At 44.1% G+C, this 21700-nt stretch overlaps 1 protein-coding gene and 1 long non-coding RNA gene across 3 annotated transcripts in view; both read right to left on the bottom strand.

The window, feature by feature from the left end:
- UXS1 (UDP-glucuronate decarboxylase 1) overlaps positions 1–21073 on the bottom strand; it is a 40174-nt gene extending 19101 nt beyond the window's left edge. The window contains exons 1-5 of one of the 2 annotated variants that reach the window (XM_081858221.1): positions 20798–21073; positions 10467–10494; positions 7917–7965; positions 6564–6607; positions 5424–5484 (exon numbers count right to left, since the gene is read on the bottom strand). In XM_081858221.1, coding sequence (XP_081714347.1) covers positions 5424–5484; positions 6564–6607; positions 7917–7965; positions 10467–10494; positions 20798–20897 — 282 coding nt within the window. In that variant the 5' untranslated portion in view covers positions 20898–21073. The remainder of the gene's footprint in view (positions 1–5423; positions 5485–6563; positions 6608–7916; positions 7966–10466; positions 10495–20797) is intronic. The other variant, XM_081858220.1, reaches the window with a different exon arrangement.
- Positions 146–3287, bottom strand: LOC309339978. Its single transcript, XR_014155722.1, has 2 exons — positions 1987–3287; positions 146–1881 (listed from the first exon to the last, which is right to left on the bottom strand). It is a non-coding gene; the product is annotated as an uncharacterized lncRNA (long non-coding RNA).
- Positions 21074–21700: the final 627 nt, after the last annotated feature.

Consider the following 21700-nt stretch of genomic DNA (forward strand, 5'->3'; position numbering starts at 1 on the left):
ATTAGGACAGTTTGCATATAAATGTTTCTTCTCTTTTAAAAGGAAAACACCAGACAAAAAGTCCACAAACATGAAATGAAATCAACAGCAGCTTTCAGAGTTTCTTTTTGTACATCTTGATAGGGGCAGGGGAGGGGAAAATAACTGTTTTTGTTTTAAATTCAGCTTCAGAGTAGTAATAGATACATCTCACTCCTCGCTTCATGCAACCACAGAATTTGTGAGACTCAAAGTTGTTCCTGGGAGGCCAAAAATTAAGGATGATGCCTCCTGCTAAGGTAAAATAGCATGTTCCAAACTCAAGGAATAGAGGTTTATCCTACACCACCCTAAATTCACCAGAATAAATGGAAATAAATAAGGAAAACTAGGGAAGATCCACACAGGATTTTCACCAAGGACCGTCATGCAAAATCCATGCTTCTTTTCACAACCCCTTCCCTCCAATAATGGATGAGAAACAGCAAGCATTCCTGAGTTTGCATCCCACTGTACTTAAATCAGATCTGTCTGAGCCAGTTATAGTCGATGTGGTTCCCCTCCAGATGAACTACAATTCTCATCAGTCACAGTCAGCAAAGTCATTGGGTAGGGATGATGGGAGTTGTAGTTCATCAACATCTGCAAGGCTGGCTGGCTACTCCTGGTGTGGATTAACTCAGAGGGCAGGTGCAGATGTCCAGAAATAGCAATGGAAGTCTGACTGCAGGTGGCTGCGATGATGGGATTGCCAATTTGACTTACTCCCATGTTTTGTTTTGTTTTAAAAACAACTACACCTCCTCTCTGTATCTGGAAAACTTTCATATATCTGGGGAGATATCAAGGGAGAAAAGTGTTGATCTGGACATCTTTCTAACAGCCTAGCTTTCCATGCATGGGAGTGTTTTCCATAGTGGTAGGGAGGTTTTCACAGACACAGTTATCACCAGACTGAAGCACGGTTTGGGCAAATCTATGGAAAATGCCAAATTAGAGTGGAATATGTTTAATGTTGCTACACCCTCCTTTTCACAATGCGGGTTAGGACCTCGAGAAATATAAATGCATCCAGAAGAAAGGAATGCATATTTTAAGCAAGCGCTTATTTTCCCTGTGCTGCAATCTTTCCTGCAAGTGTCTCTCATCAACTTAGTGCACAGACAGTGAGCCTGAACTATAGGTCACTCGGTCCATAGCTGGTGCCACTTAAAAGTTCGCTCATTTCACACAACATTCCAAAGGGCGTAGAAAATAACCGAGCACTATTGAACCGCTGAAGAAAACAAATGAGCTTCAGTCTGATGTGGCAACTTTGTAAGGGTCAATTACATAACAGCCAATTTCGGTACTCCGCTAAGGCAATCCAAATAGCAGCTGTGAGATTACAAGTGATTACTAATGCTTTGAACAATTAACAGTGGAAGACTCTTACAGCTACCGAAAAAGTCTGATGATTCCCAACGACGCACTAACTTGGCTATTTATTTGTTAATTAATATATTTGCAAAGGTGATCCTTACTTCATAATGGGGGGATTAAATTTGCTGAATTCATATATTTTTTAAACACACACCAAGAACCTTTTTTTTTTTTTACTTGCCTCACAGGCCAAATAATTTAAAATCTAACTTTCCCTTTATTTGATTCAAATGTCTGACAACAATGTCATCAGTAAGAGAGTTATGTGCAAGAGACTCTATACATCTCCAGCCATCTAATAAAGACTGAGAAATCTTTCACCCACTTTTAAGCTCATCAACATCTCAGAAGGTTGGATTTTACATTCACAATATTGATTGGGTTATACTTCAGTCCATGTATCACTTTGCAAATTATGGCAGCCATAAAGGAAGCAATACCCTAAAGTTTCCGGGCAACCTATTATGGCGTTGGTCCCACCTATGTTCCAACATGAGTTTGACCAAACTGCAGGAGGCAGTGGAAGACAGGAGTGCCTGGCGTGCTCTGGTCCATGGGGTCACGAAGAGTCGGACACGACTAAACAAATGTTCCTTTACACATGCATTGCTGGGGTGGTGTTCAAGGAAGAAACTGCCTCCCATTGACCTCATCACTAGGATCATTCATGAATTAGCACTCAAAGCCAAATCAGTAAGCCCAACCATTCTAGAAGTGTTGTGAGGCAACCACTACATCAGGCTTCTTCAACCTCGGCCCTCCAGATGTTTTGAGACAACTCCCAGCATCCCTGCCCACTGGTCCTGCTAGCTAGGGATCATGGGAGTTGCAGGCCAAAAACATCTGGAGGGCAGAGGTTGAGGAAGCCTTAACTACACCCTTCCCAGTAAATTAAGAGCAGCTTTGCTGGGTCAGAGTGAAAGTTTGCTGGATCAGCCTGGAGGAAGGCAATGCTTCTTCACAGTGGCCAGTCATGGATCCAACAGCTGTTGATCAGAACCCAAGAGATTTGCACTCAATACCAGACCAGAGGCTACCAATAGTAGCCACAGAACTTCCAATACTGACTGAATTACTTGACAATGTGGTTCTTCCCATCCATAGATGTGATCTTCATGAAAATAAAGTGTCCTCCTTGTACAACACCACAGCAATTGGATTGCAACCCAAGTGCTTGCTTGTATGAGTAGAAGGGCTCCTGATTTTGTCCGAATCCCATTTTCTGCTTCCCTGCACCTCCTGAAAAACCATTCCTGTTGAACACATACTGCACAAGCTACTCATTCTGACTGACACAACCTGCTAAAGGTTAGCACAGTCATTCAGGAAATCTAGGCAACTGAGTGATATGCATCTTCATCCTGATAAAAATAACCTTCTGGGGGTTACCGTTCTCTTCTTCAGGTTTGCATACAGTACATATGGGCTCCCCGGCTGTCTCACATCAAACACTCACTGCTTAAGATCAGACCCTCTTAGCTTGAGCAATGTCACACAGTTTTTACAGTCCTGCACTTCTCCCCAGACTGCATTTAAGGGCTGAACACAAGCACATTCGGGAGAGGTGACATCAATGGGTCTTCTTGTAAGTAAATGGGTTTAGAATCAGGATGTCAAAGCATTCTTAAAGCCTCACAAAAATCCTGGGTTGCTACGTATTAGGTTTACTCCACCAAAACTACAAAGCTCCAGTTCTATCAAACAACAGGGCGCTTATCAAAAGGACAAAGGACCACCAAATCTTTAATCAGAGTCCAATGCTGTGCTCACAGTAACATCAACAGAATTTCTGATTCACAGCTTTAACAGAAAGTTCATGACCAATACATTGCTATTAGCTAAGAGTCAATTAGTTTCCATGTCATTTAATTACCAGGAATATTTTAGGTCTGTAGCTCCTACACATTATTTAGTGCAGGGTTTCCCAAACTTGGGTCTCCAGCTGTTTTTGGACTACAATTCCCATCGTCCTTGACCACTGGTCCTGCTAGCTAGGGATGATGGGAGTTGTAGTCCAAAAACAGCTGGAGACCCAAGTTTGGGAAACCCTGATTTAGAGATTCAGGAAAGCCAACGTTCTTCTACTGGTGTCAGCTGTTCCTTTGGCTCACTTTTCCAAAGGCTTTCTAGAAGTTTGACACTGAGCAATTCTGCCGATATCAGCTGCTCAATTTCACCTTTACGGAAAACTACATCATCATCATTATATTATTATATGTAGAAAATAATTTCATCATGTGGTAGCAGTTTGCCATGTGATATACGCACATGTGGCTATTTCTAAGAATGTGCAGGTAGTGTGCATAAAGACTATATACATGCAGACATGCACGTACAGTTGTACCTTGGAATCCGTTCTGTAAGTCCATCTGACTTCCAAAACATTCGGAAACCAAAGCGCGGCTTCTGATTGGCTGCAGTAAGCTCCTGCAGCCAATCGTAAGTCCTGTCGGATGTTCAGCTTCCAAAAATAGTTTGCAAACCGGAACAGTCACCTCCAGGTTTGTGGAGTTCGGGAGCCAAAACATTTGACTGGCAAAGCATTAGACATCCAAGGTACAGCTGTATTACGCATAGGATTCAAATTGCTTCTGACATGAAGTCCCTTTCACGCAAGCAATTCTGCCTTGCAATTTCATCCTGAACTAGACGGCTGGACAGCTGAAGTAGGTTGCCTCCAGCACTTAGCAACCACAGCTACTCTGCCTCCGATGTCACAGCTAACAGCACTCACAGATTTGTCTAAGCCTTTTAGAAACCATCCAAGCTGCCACCACAAACTCTGGCAACTACCGTATTTTTCGCTCTATAAGACGTACCAGACCACAAGACGCACCTAGTTTTTAGAGGAGGAAAACAAGAAGAAAAAAAATTCTGAATCTCAGAAGCCATAACAGCAAGAGGGATCGCTGCGCGGTGAAAGCAGCAATCCCTCTTGCTGTTCTGGCTTCTTTGATAGCTGTGCAGCCTGCATTCGCTCCATAAGACACACACACATTTCACCTTACTTTTTAGGAGGGGAAAAGTGAGTCTTATAGAGCAAAAAAATACGGTATTTCAATATACCTTACAACATTTGTGCATTTTCAAACAGCTACCAGCTTTTCCAGGGTGCCCCACTGCTGAATTTCTATTCATTTATGGTTACTGTGGAGGGGAGGGGGCCTTTTCTGTGGTGGCACCCCATTAAAAAATGTCATCCCCAAGGAGCCTCGCCTGGTGCCTACTTAGCACTCCTTTGAGCACCAGTTGAAGACCTTGATACTTCTTCAGGTGTTTTAATCTTTTAATCTCAACATTCCAAAAATCTGAAATTACTGGAGATGTTCAGAGTTTCTATTTTCTGGTGCTTCTGAGAGCACATTGCTTTTAGCCTCTGCTGCTGTCTTCATTATGATTTTTTATTTTATGGTTTTGTTTTACATTTACTGTTAGTCACCCAAAACTTCCACTATGGGGCAGCATATAAATATTGTTATCAAATGAAAAAACCACACTGGAAAAGCAAGACTGCTGAAATAAGTCAAAGCAAGGACCAGCATGAAGAACATCTTTTGAAAAATTATGCCAGTAAGAGAATCACTCCCTCAAATTCTGAGTTAAAGTCTGTTGCCCGTATTTTGCTTTTTAATACAGAGAACTATGTTCTTTCTAACAAACTTCATCCTTCACAGGAATCATTTGTGATCTTTTATTTTTCTCTCCCTTTTGAGGTTTCCTTTGGCTTCTCTTAGCACACAATCCATGCCCACTTAGAGTCAACAATACCACAGTGTCTGGGTGCTCAGTCCAGAATTGGGTACTCAAATATTGATTATTGCTTCTTAATGATGCCATCCTTAGGACTATGTCCAAAAATTAAAATTACATTAGGAAGATCTAAAAAGCTAACACAAGTACACTGAATTTTCTTTTCAATGTGTGCCATACCATAAAGAGAACGGCCAGCTTGTCGTTTCTTCTCAATAAACCTATGCAGAAATTTAGGTCACTGATTAGTTCTGAGCAAGTTGCCAACTTACCAAAATTCTTTTACGATCCTTTTCGGATAGGAACTTCACTGGCGGGTACTTCTGAGTAAAACTATGAAACATTTCAAAATGGAAGAATGAGAAATTTCAAACCTTATTGAAGCTGGAAGACTTATCACTGGCACTTGTGTTTATCCTATGATGCCTAGTAAACATTACATAACAGAATCACAGACCATTAACTCCTGGAAGCCAATACATATGAATTTGTACAGTGGTACCTCCGGTTGCGAACGGGATCCGTTCCAGAGGTCTGGCCGGATCCCGAGGTTTTTGCAACCCGAGGAGAAGCAGTAGACCGCTTCTGCACATGTGTGCTTGGCGAAACACTTCCGGGTTTGCTGCTTTTGCAACCTGAAGTTTACATTACCCAAGGGTAACGTAACCCGAGGTGCTACTGCACTGAGTTGTATCCAACATTAGACTTAGGTGATCAAACATTATAGCCTCCTTAGAAGTCACTAATATCGAATGCTGTGGCATAAAACACAAGTTCTTTGTTTACACTGTGAACTGATCTGCAGCTTCTCTCACTTATCTTCCTGGATGAAAACAGGAATACAAAATGCTTCACTGGTACACAGTGTTGGATGCCAGATGTACCACCAGTCTGCAATAGTACATTCTATTTTAGGGTACTTTTAAATATAAACATGCAATGAAAGGGAGGCGGGGAGAGAAGGTGGTGACAGTTCTAAATATCTAATTAGGTCACAATGACTTTAAAAAATAATAATTTAAAACTCCCTAGACTGTTGAGGATTTAAACAGCTACCTCTCAGTCATTAACATATCCTTTATTTGGGAAAGGTACTCGAGAAGGTTGTAGCCATACAACCGTAGTCACACTTGGATCAAGAAAATTTGCATTCATTCATTTCAACCTGGTTTCAGCACCGACACAGCTTTGGTTGCTCCAGCACTGAGAGGCACACAGGGGAGTATGCCCTAGTTAATTCTCCTTGATCTGTCACTACCTGCAAGACCATTTCCAAAGAGTTGCATTAAGCGAGCTATGGTCTGCTCCACTGCTGCTGTGCTGTGGGGTCAAGCAAGGTTTCACTGTGTCCCCAATGCCCTATGTAACATCTATCTGAAGCCATTTCAGTCGCCGTGGCTTTTAGAAGGTACCTTTTCTCCAGTTCTCGGATCTTCTCTCTTAAAGGCGCAACAACCTAAAGGCAAAAGCGACAGTTAACACCCAGTGTGGTTTCCTTGCATCAATATATTTTCCCGCAATAACAACAAATCAAGATTTGTTTTTAAACTACAGGTCGTAGTTAAAAGAGGAGAGAGAGCTTTGACTGTGATCCTGGGTTCAGACAATACCCCACGCCAAACTCTGTCTTAGTTGCCACACTGAGCTAAGGCACAAGGGAATGGCAAGGTAGATGCCATCTCCTCCTTGGGAACCAGCACTTTTGCATTAAGCCATAGTTTGTTATTTAAAATGAAAGTGTTCATAGAGAAAAATACAAAACTTACTATCAAATATCTTTCTTATTCAACATTAGTCAAAATAAGATAGCCATAGTGAAAAAGGGAAAAAAGAAAGAGGGAGATAATAAGAAAAGAGAAAAGATAAAGTTTGGAAACTAAAAAACTTCCGATTCTTCATCTGCTATATATAAACAATATTCACTTCATCCACCCCAATATAACACCCAACAAAACCACTTTCTATGAACCAACTTTATCTTCAATCCCCAAATCCAAGTGTCATTATTTCCTTTTTACACACAAAAGTCTATGAGAGGTTTCCAATCTTTAGTCATAATCAAATCTTTATAGACCAGCACAAGTAAGGTGGGGTACAATAATTAAAAGCCAATCTTTAGTAAATGTTAACACTGGCTTTCCCCTGATTAAACATGTCGATTTTGCTATCTCAGCTAAGTCCATTAATTTTGACAACCATTCTTCCATTGTTACATTAAGCCATGGTTTAGATTAGCTTTACAAGATGACACAGCCATAAAGAACTGAGGGGTGGGTGCTGCAGTTAGATGCATATTAGCACCACTGAAACTAAGATAAAGAATGCCAACAGGAAACCAGCATTTTACTCCCATGACCCCTTTCCTGAGATACACTGGGAGCAGACATTTGGTGTGCAAAGAGAAGGACGTTGCATTATTTTGGTTGCATTATTACTGCGTTTATATATTTTACGAACACTGGCTGAGGACATGGTGGGGGCAAATGGAAATTGTTTTATATATATTATTATTTACAACTAACAAGTAGGATCTCAAAGTATGAATGTTAAAGGAATACATCTACAAAGCAACACACTGGCGTGGAGCTGAATGATTGCGAATTTTGGCAACATTTGAAGAGAAGAAAAATAAAAGTGGCAGCTCCACCGAGGGGACAGAATTGAAAGGAAAGAAGACTGACACCAAAAGGAAAACAGCGGAAGTCTGCAAAATGCTGGCTGTGGGGAAAGCAAGGATTATAATACTGGATATCCAGTGTACTGACCTCTTCAATCTTATTTTCTACTTTCTGATCACTATTATCCTGGATAGACCTGTTAGGAAGAAAATCATAAGGAAAACTTTTAAAATGGCCAAAGAGCCACCAAATCCAGCAATAGTTCAGCTAGATAGAGTAAGCCCTCAATTTCCATGGGTGTGACTTTACGGGAATCACACCTAAAGCCCCCAAAATGGGCATAGTCATTAGGTGCAATGGTGGGTGGGATTGCCAAAGTCTCCCCCCCACAAGAGGCTTGCCCCCCTTTTAGATTTTGTTTAAAAAAACCAATGCCAAGCATGTAAAACTGAATGCACACAAGTTAAATGAGAGTAAGTTGTGGTGTAGTGGTTAAGAGCGGTAGTCTTGTAATCTGGGGAACCGGGTTCGAGTCTCCGCTCCTCCACATGCAGCTGCTGGGTGACCTTGGGCTAGTCACACTTCTTTGAAGTCTCTCAGCCCCACTCACCTCACAGAGTGTTTGTTGTGGGGGGAGAAGGGAAAGGAGAATGTTAGCCGCTTTGAGACTCCTGAAGGGGAGTGAAAGGCGGGATATCAAATCCAAACTCTTCTTCTTCTTCTTCTAAGTTGCAGACTTACTGTGGAAATTGGGGAACCTAATCTGGCCCTCCAGATGTTGTTGGACTCCAACTCCCATCAGCCTTAGCTAGCACAGCCAATTGTCAGGGATGATGCGAAGTAGAATCCAACAACAACTTCCAATTCCTTCTGCCACACCTAAAGAGTACAAAACTTAGTTGGGAAACCCTACATGGGTAGAATCACCAAAGGGGGAAAACCCTCCACAAGTATTTCTATGTTTGTAAACTGTAAGAATTGTTTCACAACATAGGTCAGTTTTTCCTCAAACATCTCAAAGTTGTTGTTGGACTACAACTCCCATCATCCCTGACCACCAGTCCTGCTAGCCAGGGATGATGGGAGTTGTAGTCCAACAGTTGGGAGACCCCAAGTTTGGGGAAAACACATTGACACAGCTGCATAGCATGTAGGATGCACACAAAGAAAAACTCTTGAGTTTGTGCAGACCCAGCTCCTGCACATAGAATGCCATGCGTGATCTGAAGCTTGGGTCATGCACACCTTTGCATAAATGCTATCCCAGATATGATGCTCTATAAAAAGTGTGGGAAGTCCCTGAAAGTTACAAGTCAATCCTGTGCCCTTTCATACACCAGAAACCCGTGGCTATATATGCCCTTGTTCTGGAGTAAGAGAGTTAAACCAGGAGTGATTAACCTCTGGCCCTCAGTGATTGTCTGCAACCGCCCATCATCCCCAGTTGCTGACCGTGCTGGCAGGGGATATTGGGAGTCAAGAGTCCAGCAACTTCTGAAGGGCCAGAGGTTAGCTACTCCAGAGTTAAAACTGTTTTGTTACCTTAAGAGTCGTTTGTAGAAAAGGTTCACTGGGTGAAACCACATCCTCAGCCGAACTTGTTTAATCTTATGGGTATCAGGTGCTGATAACACAATCAGAGCCTATGAAACCCACACAGTTATATGGGTTTTCTACAGCAAAGAACCCAGCTCACTTTCAGCCACTGGATTAGCACCAGTAAATGTTTGTTTTTACCAATGGAGTAATCCAATCTGACTCTCCACTTACAACGGGAAGCAGGAGAGGAGTGGCCTTTTTCTTTCTTTCTTTGGAAGGAGCATACAGTTATTTTCGGAAACACAGTTCTGCTGAATGCAATCTCGTAATAATTGATAAAGCTTTTGGAACACTGACTGCAAAGCACACACAAAAGAATTGGGGCATAGGAAGTCAAGGATATAGAGTTGTATCTAACGCTGTGCAAACAGACAGGATGTATTCCCCCTCCTCTTCCTGCACGCCCACAAATTCTGCTCCAGACAATCCCCCAGAGCAGATTTTTGAGGGTGCAAAGGAAGAAGAGAAAGAAGTTTCATTAGACAAGCAGAAGTCTATAGAGTGAATGGAATGGTTAACATTGGACAAGGCCCATAGTTTTTGCAAAGACAACAGTGACAATCTCTTCCCCACTCTGATAAACTTCTGAAGGACATTTGCATGGCTAATCCCAACTGAGATATTGCTCAAAGAGGCATGCTCCTTTCAAAAACAGCAGCATGACACTCATATATTAACTCTAGCATAAAAAATGCTCCTGTAGGACTCATGCAATGGCTTCACTAATGACAAATCTACCACTGTTGTTCCAGAGTTTGCACCCCAGGAAGGAGAAAGGGGAAGAGACAGTAAAGGGGGGGAGGGTAGAATAGTTATAGGGCCTTGTCCCACACTTGTGGGCTTTGTCCCACACTTGTGGATGGGCCTACCCATTTTCAACTGCCACTTTTTTTCTTCTCACGCCAAAAATTTGTGGCTGACGACAACATTTTTAATCAGAGAAACTGAATGTTTCCCGTTATCTTCTATTCCATGGAAGAAGGCAAGGAAGGTTGGAGAAAAAGATACTTTTTGTTGTTGTTGTTCTGACAGAAAGAATAATTCTACTTCACATCCCCACAGACATACAAAAGGGAAAAAAGAAGCACTCATTGTTACCTCATGTTGAGTACATTTCCCCATACAGCTGTGGGAAAAGAAGAAGAAGAATGAATTAGTGTTGCTTGAAAATATTTTAAATCAATTCAGAAGACATCTATTTCAGGTATTAACGAGGTGAGCTTCATTAGGGGAAGAGCAGGTATTCCATAAAACAAGTCATACTGTATATATCAAATGATTATAGGACTATCGGGATGCTGAAATATCGCAAAATAATTAGCCCTCCCAAAGTACTGAATGTTAATTGTCACAGTAAGGAAAATATTCAGCATCTCAAGCTGCAACAAGCTTCAGGTAGTGCTTAATATGTGGATGTGCTTAATATACTTCTCCTTCACATACAAATTACTTCACAGAAGGTTTCCAAGTAGGAAATAACGTACAACACGTATATTATCATCACATACAACAATCATACTAGACTGTTCTGTGAAACGTCCCACAGGCGGTGGCGGGGACACCAGAAAAAAGCCATCAGATATGACTAGATACCACCAGGTTACAAGTTATTTTATTTGCAGAAGTACCATATGCATAGAAATCTTCAAGCAAACTAAATGGTCCTTAATTTTCCACTTTCCCACGTCATATGTCCCACTGAGCACACATCATGTTTGAAAGGGGAGCCATGAAGACCCTTGACCTCAGCACTGTGGGTTCGAGCCCCACATTGGGCAAAAGATTCCTGCATTGCAGTGGGTTGGACTAGATGAGCCTTGTGGTCTCTTCCCACTCTACAAATCTATGGGTCACATGCCGGGGGGGGGGGGGCACAGAGACAAGAGTAGGCAGAGCAATGGATGTTACTGTTCAGCTCTGCACAGTAAGCTAGCTTCCATACGCACTGACACAAATCTCTCTCATCACATTGTGCCAGTTTAAGGACGCATTCCAACCTGGCAGAAATGCTTGAGGGGCAAAGCAGAGCCAGTGAAGAGATTGGGGGTGGGGGCGCATTCAATCCTTACCACCCGGTGTCCCCTGCTCCTGGTCCAGAAGAACAAGGACCCCTGGGAGGAAGAACTCATGAGGTAAAAGAAATGCCAGCCTGGCCCCAGACATCGGGTTCCTTGTCCACAAAGAACCCCAGCTGCTCCAAGAATTGCAAGGTGTGAAGCAACTTCAGCTTCTGCTGCTGGCCAGAAGACCAAAGTCACCTTCACCCCCCTCAGGAACTCACACCATTGTAGTCAAGGAAGCATGTCAGATAGATACAAATACCTGCTTACAGTTCCCTAATTTATTCTGGCATTTTCAAACGCGGTTCTCTTCTCTGTGTTTTTTCTCCTCTGCACCTCCCTTGTGCAGATTGCCTCTTCAGTTTACAAAACCTGAGAGCTGTGTGTGGGTCTCATTTTCACATCTAAGGTAAAGGTAAAGGGACCCCTGACCATTAGGTCCAGTCATGACCGACTCTGGGGTTGCGGCGCTCATCTCGCTTAACTGGCCAAGGGAGCAGGTGTACAGCTTCCGGGTCATGTGGCCAGCATGACTAAGCCTCTTCTGGTGAACCAGAGCAGCGCACGGAAATGCTGTTTACCTTCCCGCCAGAGCGGTACCTATTTATCTACTTGCACTTTGACCTGCTTTTGAACTGCTAGGTGGGCAGGAGCAGGGACCGAACAACGGGAGCTCACCCCATCGCGGGGATTCAAACCGCCGACCTTCTGACTGGCAAGTCCTAGGCTCTGTGGTTTAACCCACAGCGACACCTGCGTCCTGTGCCTATTTTAGCCAGTACTATATTGAAATTTTGACCGTCAACAGCCACTGAGGGCAGGGGGACCTATTCTCTTTGTGAGGAATGGGTGCTTGTGAAACATTTGTCTTGCTCCCTGGGTGCTTTCTTATTTAGTGGTTTCACGTGGAAATATTCTATGTATCGTTAAGAGTGGCCAACTCCTTTCTCTGGCTGACGGCTACGTTCACTGTTGGCCAATGCTTCCCAAGAACCCAGCTCCTGGTGGTGACAGAGAATGGCCAAAACAGAAGTGGGAGCAGCTACCCCACATTCTCTCTTGTGCATGCAGACATGAGTGCAGAGCACAGACGTGAAGACACAGAGCAAAAAAAGGTAAAGGACCTCAGGACGGTTAAGTCCAGTCAAAGGCGACTATGGGGTTGCGGCGCTCATCTTGCTTTCAGGCTGAGGAAGCTGGCGTTTGTCCACAGACAGCTTTCTGTGTCATGTGGCCAGCATGGCTAAACTGCTTCTGGTGCAATGGAACACCGTGAAGGAAACCAGAGCGCACGGAAATGCTGTTTACCTTCCCGCCGGAGTGGTACCTATTTATCTACTTGCACTGGCATGCTTTCAAACTGCTAGGTTGGCAGAAGCTGGGACAGAGCAACGGGAGCTCACTCTGTCGCAGGGATTTAAACCGCCAACCTTCTGATCGACAAGCCCAAGAGGCTCAATGGTTTAGACCACAACGCTATCCACGTCCCATAGATACAGAGCATCCCACCCCTGCTCCTCTAACCAACCATCTGGGGAATGGGGAGTTGGTTTTTCCGTACTATTGCAGTTCTGGGTAGAAAGGAATGTCTCTGCCTGGCTGTGTTAGAAACTCAGATATACAGTCATTGGGGGTGGGGTCCGCCTTCTTTGAATTCTATGGTTTTACATATCAGGACAGAATCATCTGTTCCTTAGCAGGTCTTAAAATTAGGTAAATGCAACCTCAGATGAATAACTGCACGTGGCATATTACACCGCGTGAGGATTTATCATTAAGTTCTACTATGGATGAGTAGGTTAAAGATATACAAGAAATGCAAGCAAGCTTCCAAACACTTCCTGGCTGTGAATGCGACTGAAAACAGAATGCTAACTCTTTCTTATTTGTCTACAGGGAAAATAGTATCAAATGCATTGTAATTAGTGTTTTTGCATTTTAAAAATCCTTTGTTGTTTTAAGCTACTGATCACAGTAAGAGCACCCAGAAACACTTAATTACTTTAAAACTATTAAGAAAATATGGGAGAAAACGGAAATAACCATCTTCAGTAAAGTGATTTTATTCTTTCGATGATGGCTTTATAAATTTAACAAGCTGACCATTATGTGCGAAAGAAAGCAACAATTCCAACCTTCTCTTTAATATACAGTATTCTGAATCCAGACACAGTAAACATTCAAATTCTTTGGTTCCTGATTAAGCTTATTTGAACAGTGTGTGTGTGCATTTTAGTATGTTTTATGGCCTTGTAATTTTAAATTGTTGCAAGTTGCCCCGAGGAGTGCACAGAACGCAAACACCCACACACCACAAAGCATTTATTCAGTGACCTTAATTTGCCTTAAGGGCATGTCCACACACTTCCAAGGGCCATTCACTACACAAGACACACTTAATGGACTGGTTGCTAGCCAGCCGGGTTGCCAAGAGCCATGGGAACAAATCAACAAACCTGCCCCAGATTTTAAGCATGCCTTCCTAATAATGTGCATCCTTATTGCCGTACTTTTCTAGCTATAAGACGCCCCCATGTATAAGATGCCCCCTATTTTTAGGAACTCAGATTTAAGAAAATGGGGGAAGATGGCACAGGGTTGTTGAACTTTTGGGGGGGATTACTCAGTTGAGCTTTTTTTTAGGGGGGTTGCCGAAAATCGCTCATGCACACAGGTCGCAAAATCCGCCTCCCGTCTGTCCCATCGCCGGCAGAAGCTGCCAATTGCCAGCCCAACTGCCTGAGAGTCAGCCAATCAGCACCATCCATTGACGCAGCGACCAATCACATGCGCAATAGCTGCTGACAGACACATCAGCAACCAATCAAACATCTACCCTATGCACTACCCATGTATAAGACAATCCCCACTTTTCAGCATGATTTTTAAAGGGGAAAAAACAGTCCGATACATGGAAAAGTATGGTATTTTCTATGGCTGATGGGTGCTTAAAATGAAAAAGGTGGTAGAACAGCTTTTAAACTTATCCTGGGGGGGGGGAGGCAACAGAAGCTGGTGAGCTGTCTACTTAGGGATGAATCATTCTCAAGAACTGGTGGCAAAAATGTCTATGGTTGTCCGAAAGGGATGCAATGGAGTCAAGCAGTGAGTCCAAGGGTGGGAGCATGGAAGCCAAAGATGGGGAGAAACGCTCCACGCTGGAGACACTTGGAAAGAGATACCAAGGACAGGTGGTTTTTTTATCTGTTAATGCTAGAAGCCGCCAAGCCAAGATAAACGAGCATTTCGTTTCAAAGGAAGCACAGATATAGTGAACGTAACCGAAATGAACTAAAACCCCGGGTAAGGATTCCCTCTTGACCATGCTCACTTTTTAGGATGCTCATCGTTCATCGTGTGAATTAAGAAGGGGATGATGCACTGCGAACAGAAGCAATATATCCACTGAAAGAGAGCAGACAGCATGCCTGCGAGCAGATCATGCACAAAATCTCGCAAGAATCGGGCATAGGCAACGCTGAAAATGTTTAAACGTGTCCCACCAACAGCACCAAAACAGTAGGACCTTACAACGGACGCCACACCTTCTGGATGCAACCAACTGCAGCTCCCATAAACTCTCTGGATGTAGGTGAGAGAAGCCAGCTAATGAGCAACATAGCAATTTAGCAGTCTGAAAAAAGGAAACGGGTGATCAATAGGGACTAAGTAATGGGCAAGTAAGTAAGTAATGGGACGCGGGTGGCGCTGTGGGTTAAACCACAGAGCCTAGGGCTTGCCGATCAGCAAGTTGGCAGTTCGAATCCCTGCGACGGGGTGAGCTCCCGTTGCTCGGTCCCTGCTCCTGCCAACCTAGCAGTTCGAAAGCATGCCAGTGCAAGTAGATAAATAGGTACCGCTCCGGCGGGAAGGTAAACGGCATTTCCGTGCGCTGCTCTGGTTCGCCAGAAGCGGCTTAGTCATGCTGGCCACATGACCCGGAAGCTGTATGCCAGCTCCCTTGGCCAGTAAAGCGAGATGAGGGCCGCAACCCCAGAGTCGGCCACGACTGGACCTAATGGTCAGGGGTCCCTTTACCTTTAATGGGCAATAACTGGGAAAGCAGGAAAGCATCCAAAGTAAGTAAATTTTTGCTTCACATGCTATACCACGTATTGGAGGTGGGAGGGGAGCAGTGCAGTTATTTATTTATTTTTTCTACCTTAAAAACTGCCTTGCTGCATAGTTCTAAGCGACTCCATTCTGGCAAAACCGGTGTGCATTGTTTGACGGAAAACACTGGAAACAAAAGCTCAAACAAATGCTGTGGCAACAGTTACTCTGATCGAGCTGATATTTAGTCACAAGACCCTATCGGGTTGCATAAACAGAAAGGCAATTCTTTTATTAACTTCAAGAAACTTCAAAGCCACCAACCCGCCCTTAAAGCCCTGCTTGTGAATCCATTAGCTGCATTTTACCATTAACTACAACGGACAATGAGCCAATTGTTCCTGTCGCGATTTAATTACAGAACCATAAGGGTTAATTAGACACATTACAATTTTAGGCCCTTTACCCACAGCAGACTAAGTCATGGTGCACCTATCTTTGAGAGCAGACGTGTCAAAAAATGATATACTTTCCATGAAGGCCAAGATTAAGTTTGGTTTTATGCTCCAAGGTTCAGGAAGCAAGCATTCGCTTTAAAGTTGATGACAATGGGTTTCATCCACCTTAGCGCTGGGTGATCGTTCTGTCAGTGCAATGAAATCTGCTTCCACCTCGGAACACTATCTCTCTCTTCCCCAACCCAGTCCCCCCAAAATCTGTTCTAGGGGTTCACTCCAACCCCCTGGAGCACATTTGGGGCAGGTGTGGGGACATGCAGGCAGGGGAAAGGTAAAAGTCCCACTGCACAAGCAGAAATTCCTGAGCTGATGGGACACATTTAGTTGAATCCCACCCTCTGTCTCTTTGACTTGGCAGGCATTATTTTACCCCCTGTAGCGCATTAAGTAGACACTTCTGCACCTGGATTTCAGCCTTGCTCTGGTACAAGAAGCTACCTTGGTGCCTCTGAAAAACATTCAGCCACAAGTACATGTTCCTAAGAATCTAAATAATGCCTTTGTTTTGGATGAACTGCACCTGGTTTTTTGTTTCAGTATGTCAGAGCTAATATTTTACCATATTCCAAATATGAATCATTCACAGAACTATTCCTGTAATGGCAATGCTGAAATAAGGGGGTGGAGATAGGCTATTGCCACAAAACCACTTAATCATTTTTCAAGGAAGCACCAAGACAGCTACTGCCAGGGCATCGACCTGCAGAATTGGATCGATCTTCTCAGCTATTAAAAGCTACTGCACTTAAGCGTTATCTGACTTCTACAGAGAACTGAAGAAAATCAGCAACAACAAAACGTATCACCCTTTCAGAAAATACTTATTTATTAGTTGCTCTGAGGCCAATCTCTCACAAAGCAAACGTACACAGAAAAACAACACAATATATAGAACATCAGTCATTCCTCCCTTAAAAAGGTAAAGGTAAAGGACCCCTGATAGTTAACTCCAGTCGCGAATGACTCTGGGGTTGCGGCGCTCATCTCGCTTTACTGGCTGAGGGAGCCGTTTGTCCGCAGACAGTTTTCCGGGTCATGACTAAGCGCCACCCGCTTAGTAACACATAATTTACTACCTGGAGTTAAGCTACTGAGACTGCTACCATTCCAGAGGAACTTAAAAGTTCACCTCAATGGCCTTTTGGATTCTGTGCTACCAACAGAAATTTGTTGCGTTAGTTCTGTAAAATAAATGCTTTTATTGCCGATTAGCAATTTCTGAGCACTCAGAAGTGAAATATTTTGTGCCTTTGACAGCGCAACGCTTTTTGCCTAGCTAGCATACTATTGTGACTGCTATGGGGAATATTATTTACTCATGGGAATTTACATACTGCTTAACCACCCGTAATCTCTAAGCAATTTACACAAATTATAGAATGTCCATCAACCCCCCCCCCCCCCAGTTATAATTGAACACTTGCATGGTGGGCTGGATGGGAGCGGTGTCACAAAACTAGTCAGCATCATAGGCACCAAGTGGATATTGTTTGTACCATAACTAGGGACAAGAAATACAAGTCCCTCCTCCACATCTCCACCCTCTTGTTTATGTGTACTAGTTTGTGAAACATTTCTATTCTTAATTACTATTATTAATAATAATACTAGGAGTTTTCAAATGTGCAGCAACTGTAACAACTAACACACCTTGCTGAAGACTACAAGCCCATTCCACTACACACATAGGCTATTCCAGTTAACTAGCTGAAATGAACCCGAGGCACACTTTCAACAAACACACTCAAATACTTTCTTTCATTATCCACTTACTTACTCAAATATTTCTAGGCCTTTCTGGGCCACCCAAGACAAGAGGCGATGTCTACAACATACTTTAGAATGTAAGCATTACTTCACCGGTTAAAGCAATAAGCTGAAGCCCTAGGGCTTGTCCTTACATTAAATGACTACAATGCCCCTAAATAAGGAAACCCTGGAGACATTGTATTACGCAAGGAAGAGCGTGCCCTTAGTTTGCCTACTGCTCTATCTGGACTGTTGTTTGTTTCTCCTTTTAAGCGGAGTGGAAAACTGCTATGAGCCGCCAGGAAAACCCTGGGGATTTTCTCCTCACTCCTTATCAGTGCTATAGACGTGCCTGTATTGCAACCCTGAAATGTGTAAACCTGAATGTACAAAAAGCCCTAAACCATAGGTTTCCAAACTGTGGCCCATGGTTTGGACCATCATTATTCCACAAGCGTCATTCAGGTGCTCCGAATGGTGTCTGTGGATTAATGGTTGAAGAAGAAAAAAAGAACAGCACATCAAATTAAATATTTATATTGATTTTTAATTGTATTTTTGTTGCTTTTAAATACTATATTGTATTTTATTGTACTACTTCCTTCCACTGCCACCACATTCAGGGACCTGACCACTGTTATCTAAAGCAGAAATGGACTCTTGCCTTCCTTCCGCAGCAAAAACAACAGAGCCGTGTCAGTGCTGAAGTGTGCAGACTCTAAAGGCCCACGTTAAACTACAGCTGAGTGGGAAAGCAGATGATCTGCATGCAGAAAGTCTCAGGTTTGATCTCTGATCACTTCAGTAGCAGACCATGGGGAAGGCACCTGCCCGATCTAGCCCTGTGGGTTATATCCTGTGCTGTCTTTCTAGAAAGAGGTGCCCACCATGAATGCCTCCCTTGTTCTCTTATAAAGACAATGGCACCCACCTGAGAGGTACCAGAACTGAGTTCCTGCTGGGGAAAAAAGCCCTGGTTATATCCATCTTCTCCAATCTGTTGTTCCTCCAATATTTTGGACTATAATTCTCATCAGCCCCAGCCACTGTGGTGAATGGTGAGGGATGATGGGAGCTCTAGTCCAATGACATCTGAAAGTGGCTTCATTGGGGAAGGCTGGATAAGAGGGTTCTCCCAGGATATATGTTCAACTTCCTCGCTGCTTCAGCCTTCATGTTACAAAACATGTGTGGAATATCTGCCTGTCCAGTACGTTTCCTCTGCACAAAACCTCTGTGTGTTTGTTCTGCGCAAAACCTCTGTGGAAAACCTCTTCAGGCAGTAGCAGAGTTGAAGACGTTAGCCACAGCAAGGTCAATTAAAGTACAAGTTGTTACTTAATTAGTTCAGGCTGTGAACTATTTGTGGGATGCGAAAAATTGCCATTTTTCTTTATTACACTTTTACAGTGCCCTGCCTCCATGGCGTCAGGATGGCATACAAGGTTCTCCTTGGCCTATGTGACGCCAAAACAAACATGGCCAACTTTTTCTACAGGTTGGCACTGTGCTTACAGGCTGTACTGTGCTTACTGCTGACAGGTCAACTGATTCTTCTTTTGCACATACAATGCCAGATACTTCACTGCAGATATTTGCAATGGTACAAAACATCAGGATCTACTGTCATGACATTTGTGCACGCACACACCCTGTGGAAAAAGCCCACAAGCTGGCCTTAGTCTAGAAGAAGCCTCCTTATGTGCGCCATTCAGTTTCCAGCATGTTTTCAAAAATATCCTCAAACTGACCGATACCTTCTAATGGATGTGAAAAGGCAAACCCTGCTTGTGGTGGGGTGAGATGGACATTTGCCACAATGCAACCCTGGCAGAGGGAGGGGGGCAGGTGAAGAGAGAAAGAGAGAGAATATAAGCCTGGACACTGGAAACAGGTCCTGTGAACAAGCCATTAGTTTAATTCAGAAACCCAGCAGCCAAAGTTTTTATTAGGTTTCCCAGCCAAAAAGAGACACAGCTGTGGTAAATACAAATCGTAAGCACAGGACACAACTATCTTTTTGTTTGACTCAGCCTACGATGCTGACTCCACTTACCTTTTTTAAATTTAGCAGGGCTTACTCCTGAGTAGACATAACTATTACACTGCCATCACCTGAGAAATACAGAGATGCTTTTCTCCTCCACTGCCAAATACACACACACCACAAAATCTTGAAGCACACTCTGGTCAGTGTTCAAATACGGACTTGGGGCCTAACCTAGAGACACATTCACGGTCGGAGGTTTGGAGCATTTTGCTTTTAGACTTTGCTAAAGTTTGGACGCTTTTGAATTATGGTGCTGGAGAAGACTCTTGAGAGTCCCATGGACTGCAAGAAGATCAAACCTCTCCATTCTTAAGGAAATCAGCCCTGAGTGCTCACTGGAAGGACAGATCCTGAAGCTGATGTTCCAATATTTTGGCCACCTCTTGAGAAGAGAAGACTCCCTGGAAAAGACCCTGATGTTGGGAAAGATGGAGGGCACAAGGAGAAGGGGACGACAGAGGACCAGATGGTTGGACAGTGTTCTGGAAGCTACAAACATGAGTTTGACCAAACTGCGGGAGGCAGTGGAAGACAGGAGTGCCTGGCGTGCTCTGGTCCATGGGGTCACGAAGAGGCGGACATGACTAAACAACAAAGTTTGGACGACACCCCCTCCCCCCCCAGCCACCCAAAGGGGCAGAAAGTTCCATCAAAAGGTTTCCCTCCCGCCCGCTGCCGCTGAAAAACAAATACGTAAATAAGCGACGGGGACTTTGCAAACTTCCACCAGAAACTCTTGACTCCCCCCCCCCGAACCTTTTGCAAAAGAAGGAGGAATTGCTATGTCACATCTGTCTCCCCACCACGTCGCTCTCCTCCCTCTCTTCCCTCCCTTCCAGCGTTTGGTGCAACCCCTCAGCTGCTGCAATTTGCAAAAAATGAAAAGCCGAAGAGGTGGAGGGAAAGCGCGCGGTGACCCCCCCCTCCCTCCATTTTGGGAAGAGGCGAATGAATGGGAGCCCCCACCCACCCACCCACCCACCCAGCCTGGGCACTCACAGGCGACGTAGGCGACCAGGGCGAGCCCCATGAGCAGCTTCATCCTCCTCCTCCTGTTGACGGCGGAGAGCACGCGCTGCAGCGCCCCTTTGCTCAGCATCCCCGGCGGGGCGGGCGGCGGCGGCACAGGGAGGCCCGGGGCGCAGCGCACGGAGCTCAGGCGCCGCCAAGCATCTGCCAAAAACACGACGCCGGCGTCCCCGGAGCGCCGCGCCACCAGCAGCGGCAGCAGCAGCCGCTGACGACGGAGGAGAGCCAATTCCCGGCCGCGACGACGACGCGCATGCGCACACGGGCAAAGCGGCTCTTCCTTTCCTTCCTCGCCGGGCTCGGCCCGCTATTTCCAGGCGACGGAAGGGGAAGGAGATGACGCGGAGGTGGGAGGGCGTGAGGTCACGCTGGCTCACTGCGCATGCGTGGGAAGAGGGGAAGAAATTGTGATTATTTTTTTTCTCCCCTGCCTCGAGGGTTCGCTGGCTTTGGTGGGGAATTTCAAATTAGGAGTGGATAGAGGCTGGGCTATGCAGAATTAGATAAGATGACAGGAAGGATTCGAAACCTGCGGGACCAGAGATTCTCAGAGGACTGGAATAAATATGTGAACTATCTGAAAAGCCATTGTAATCAACAGTTGTAGGATTACAAGAGGTTTTGTAAGGAGGGATATATTAAATATTGCAAGGGAGATTATGAAGAGAGTTCTTAGTTAAGAAAATTAAAAGTAATAGTGAAATTAAGAGATGTAAATTAAGTGAAAAAGATTGGGAAATTTTCAGATGTGTTTGATGGAAGTCAAAAATTGTATAAGAAATGAAATTCGTTAAATGATTGCTGAAAATTATATGTTAATATATATATATATATATATATATATATGGAGTGGATAGAGGCGGTTAGTTTTAT

This window comes from Podarcis erhardii (assembly GCF_964252035.2).
Source record: "Podarcis erhardii genome assembly, chromosome: 4".
NCBI lineage: Eukaryota > Metazoa > Chordata > Lepidosauria > Squamata > Lacertidae > Podarcis > Podarcis erhardii.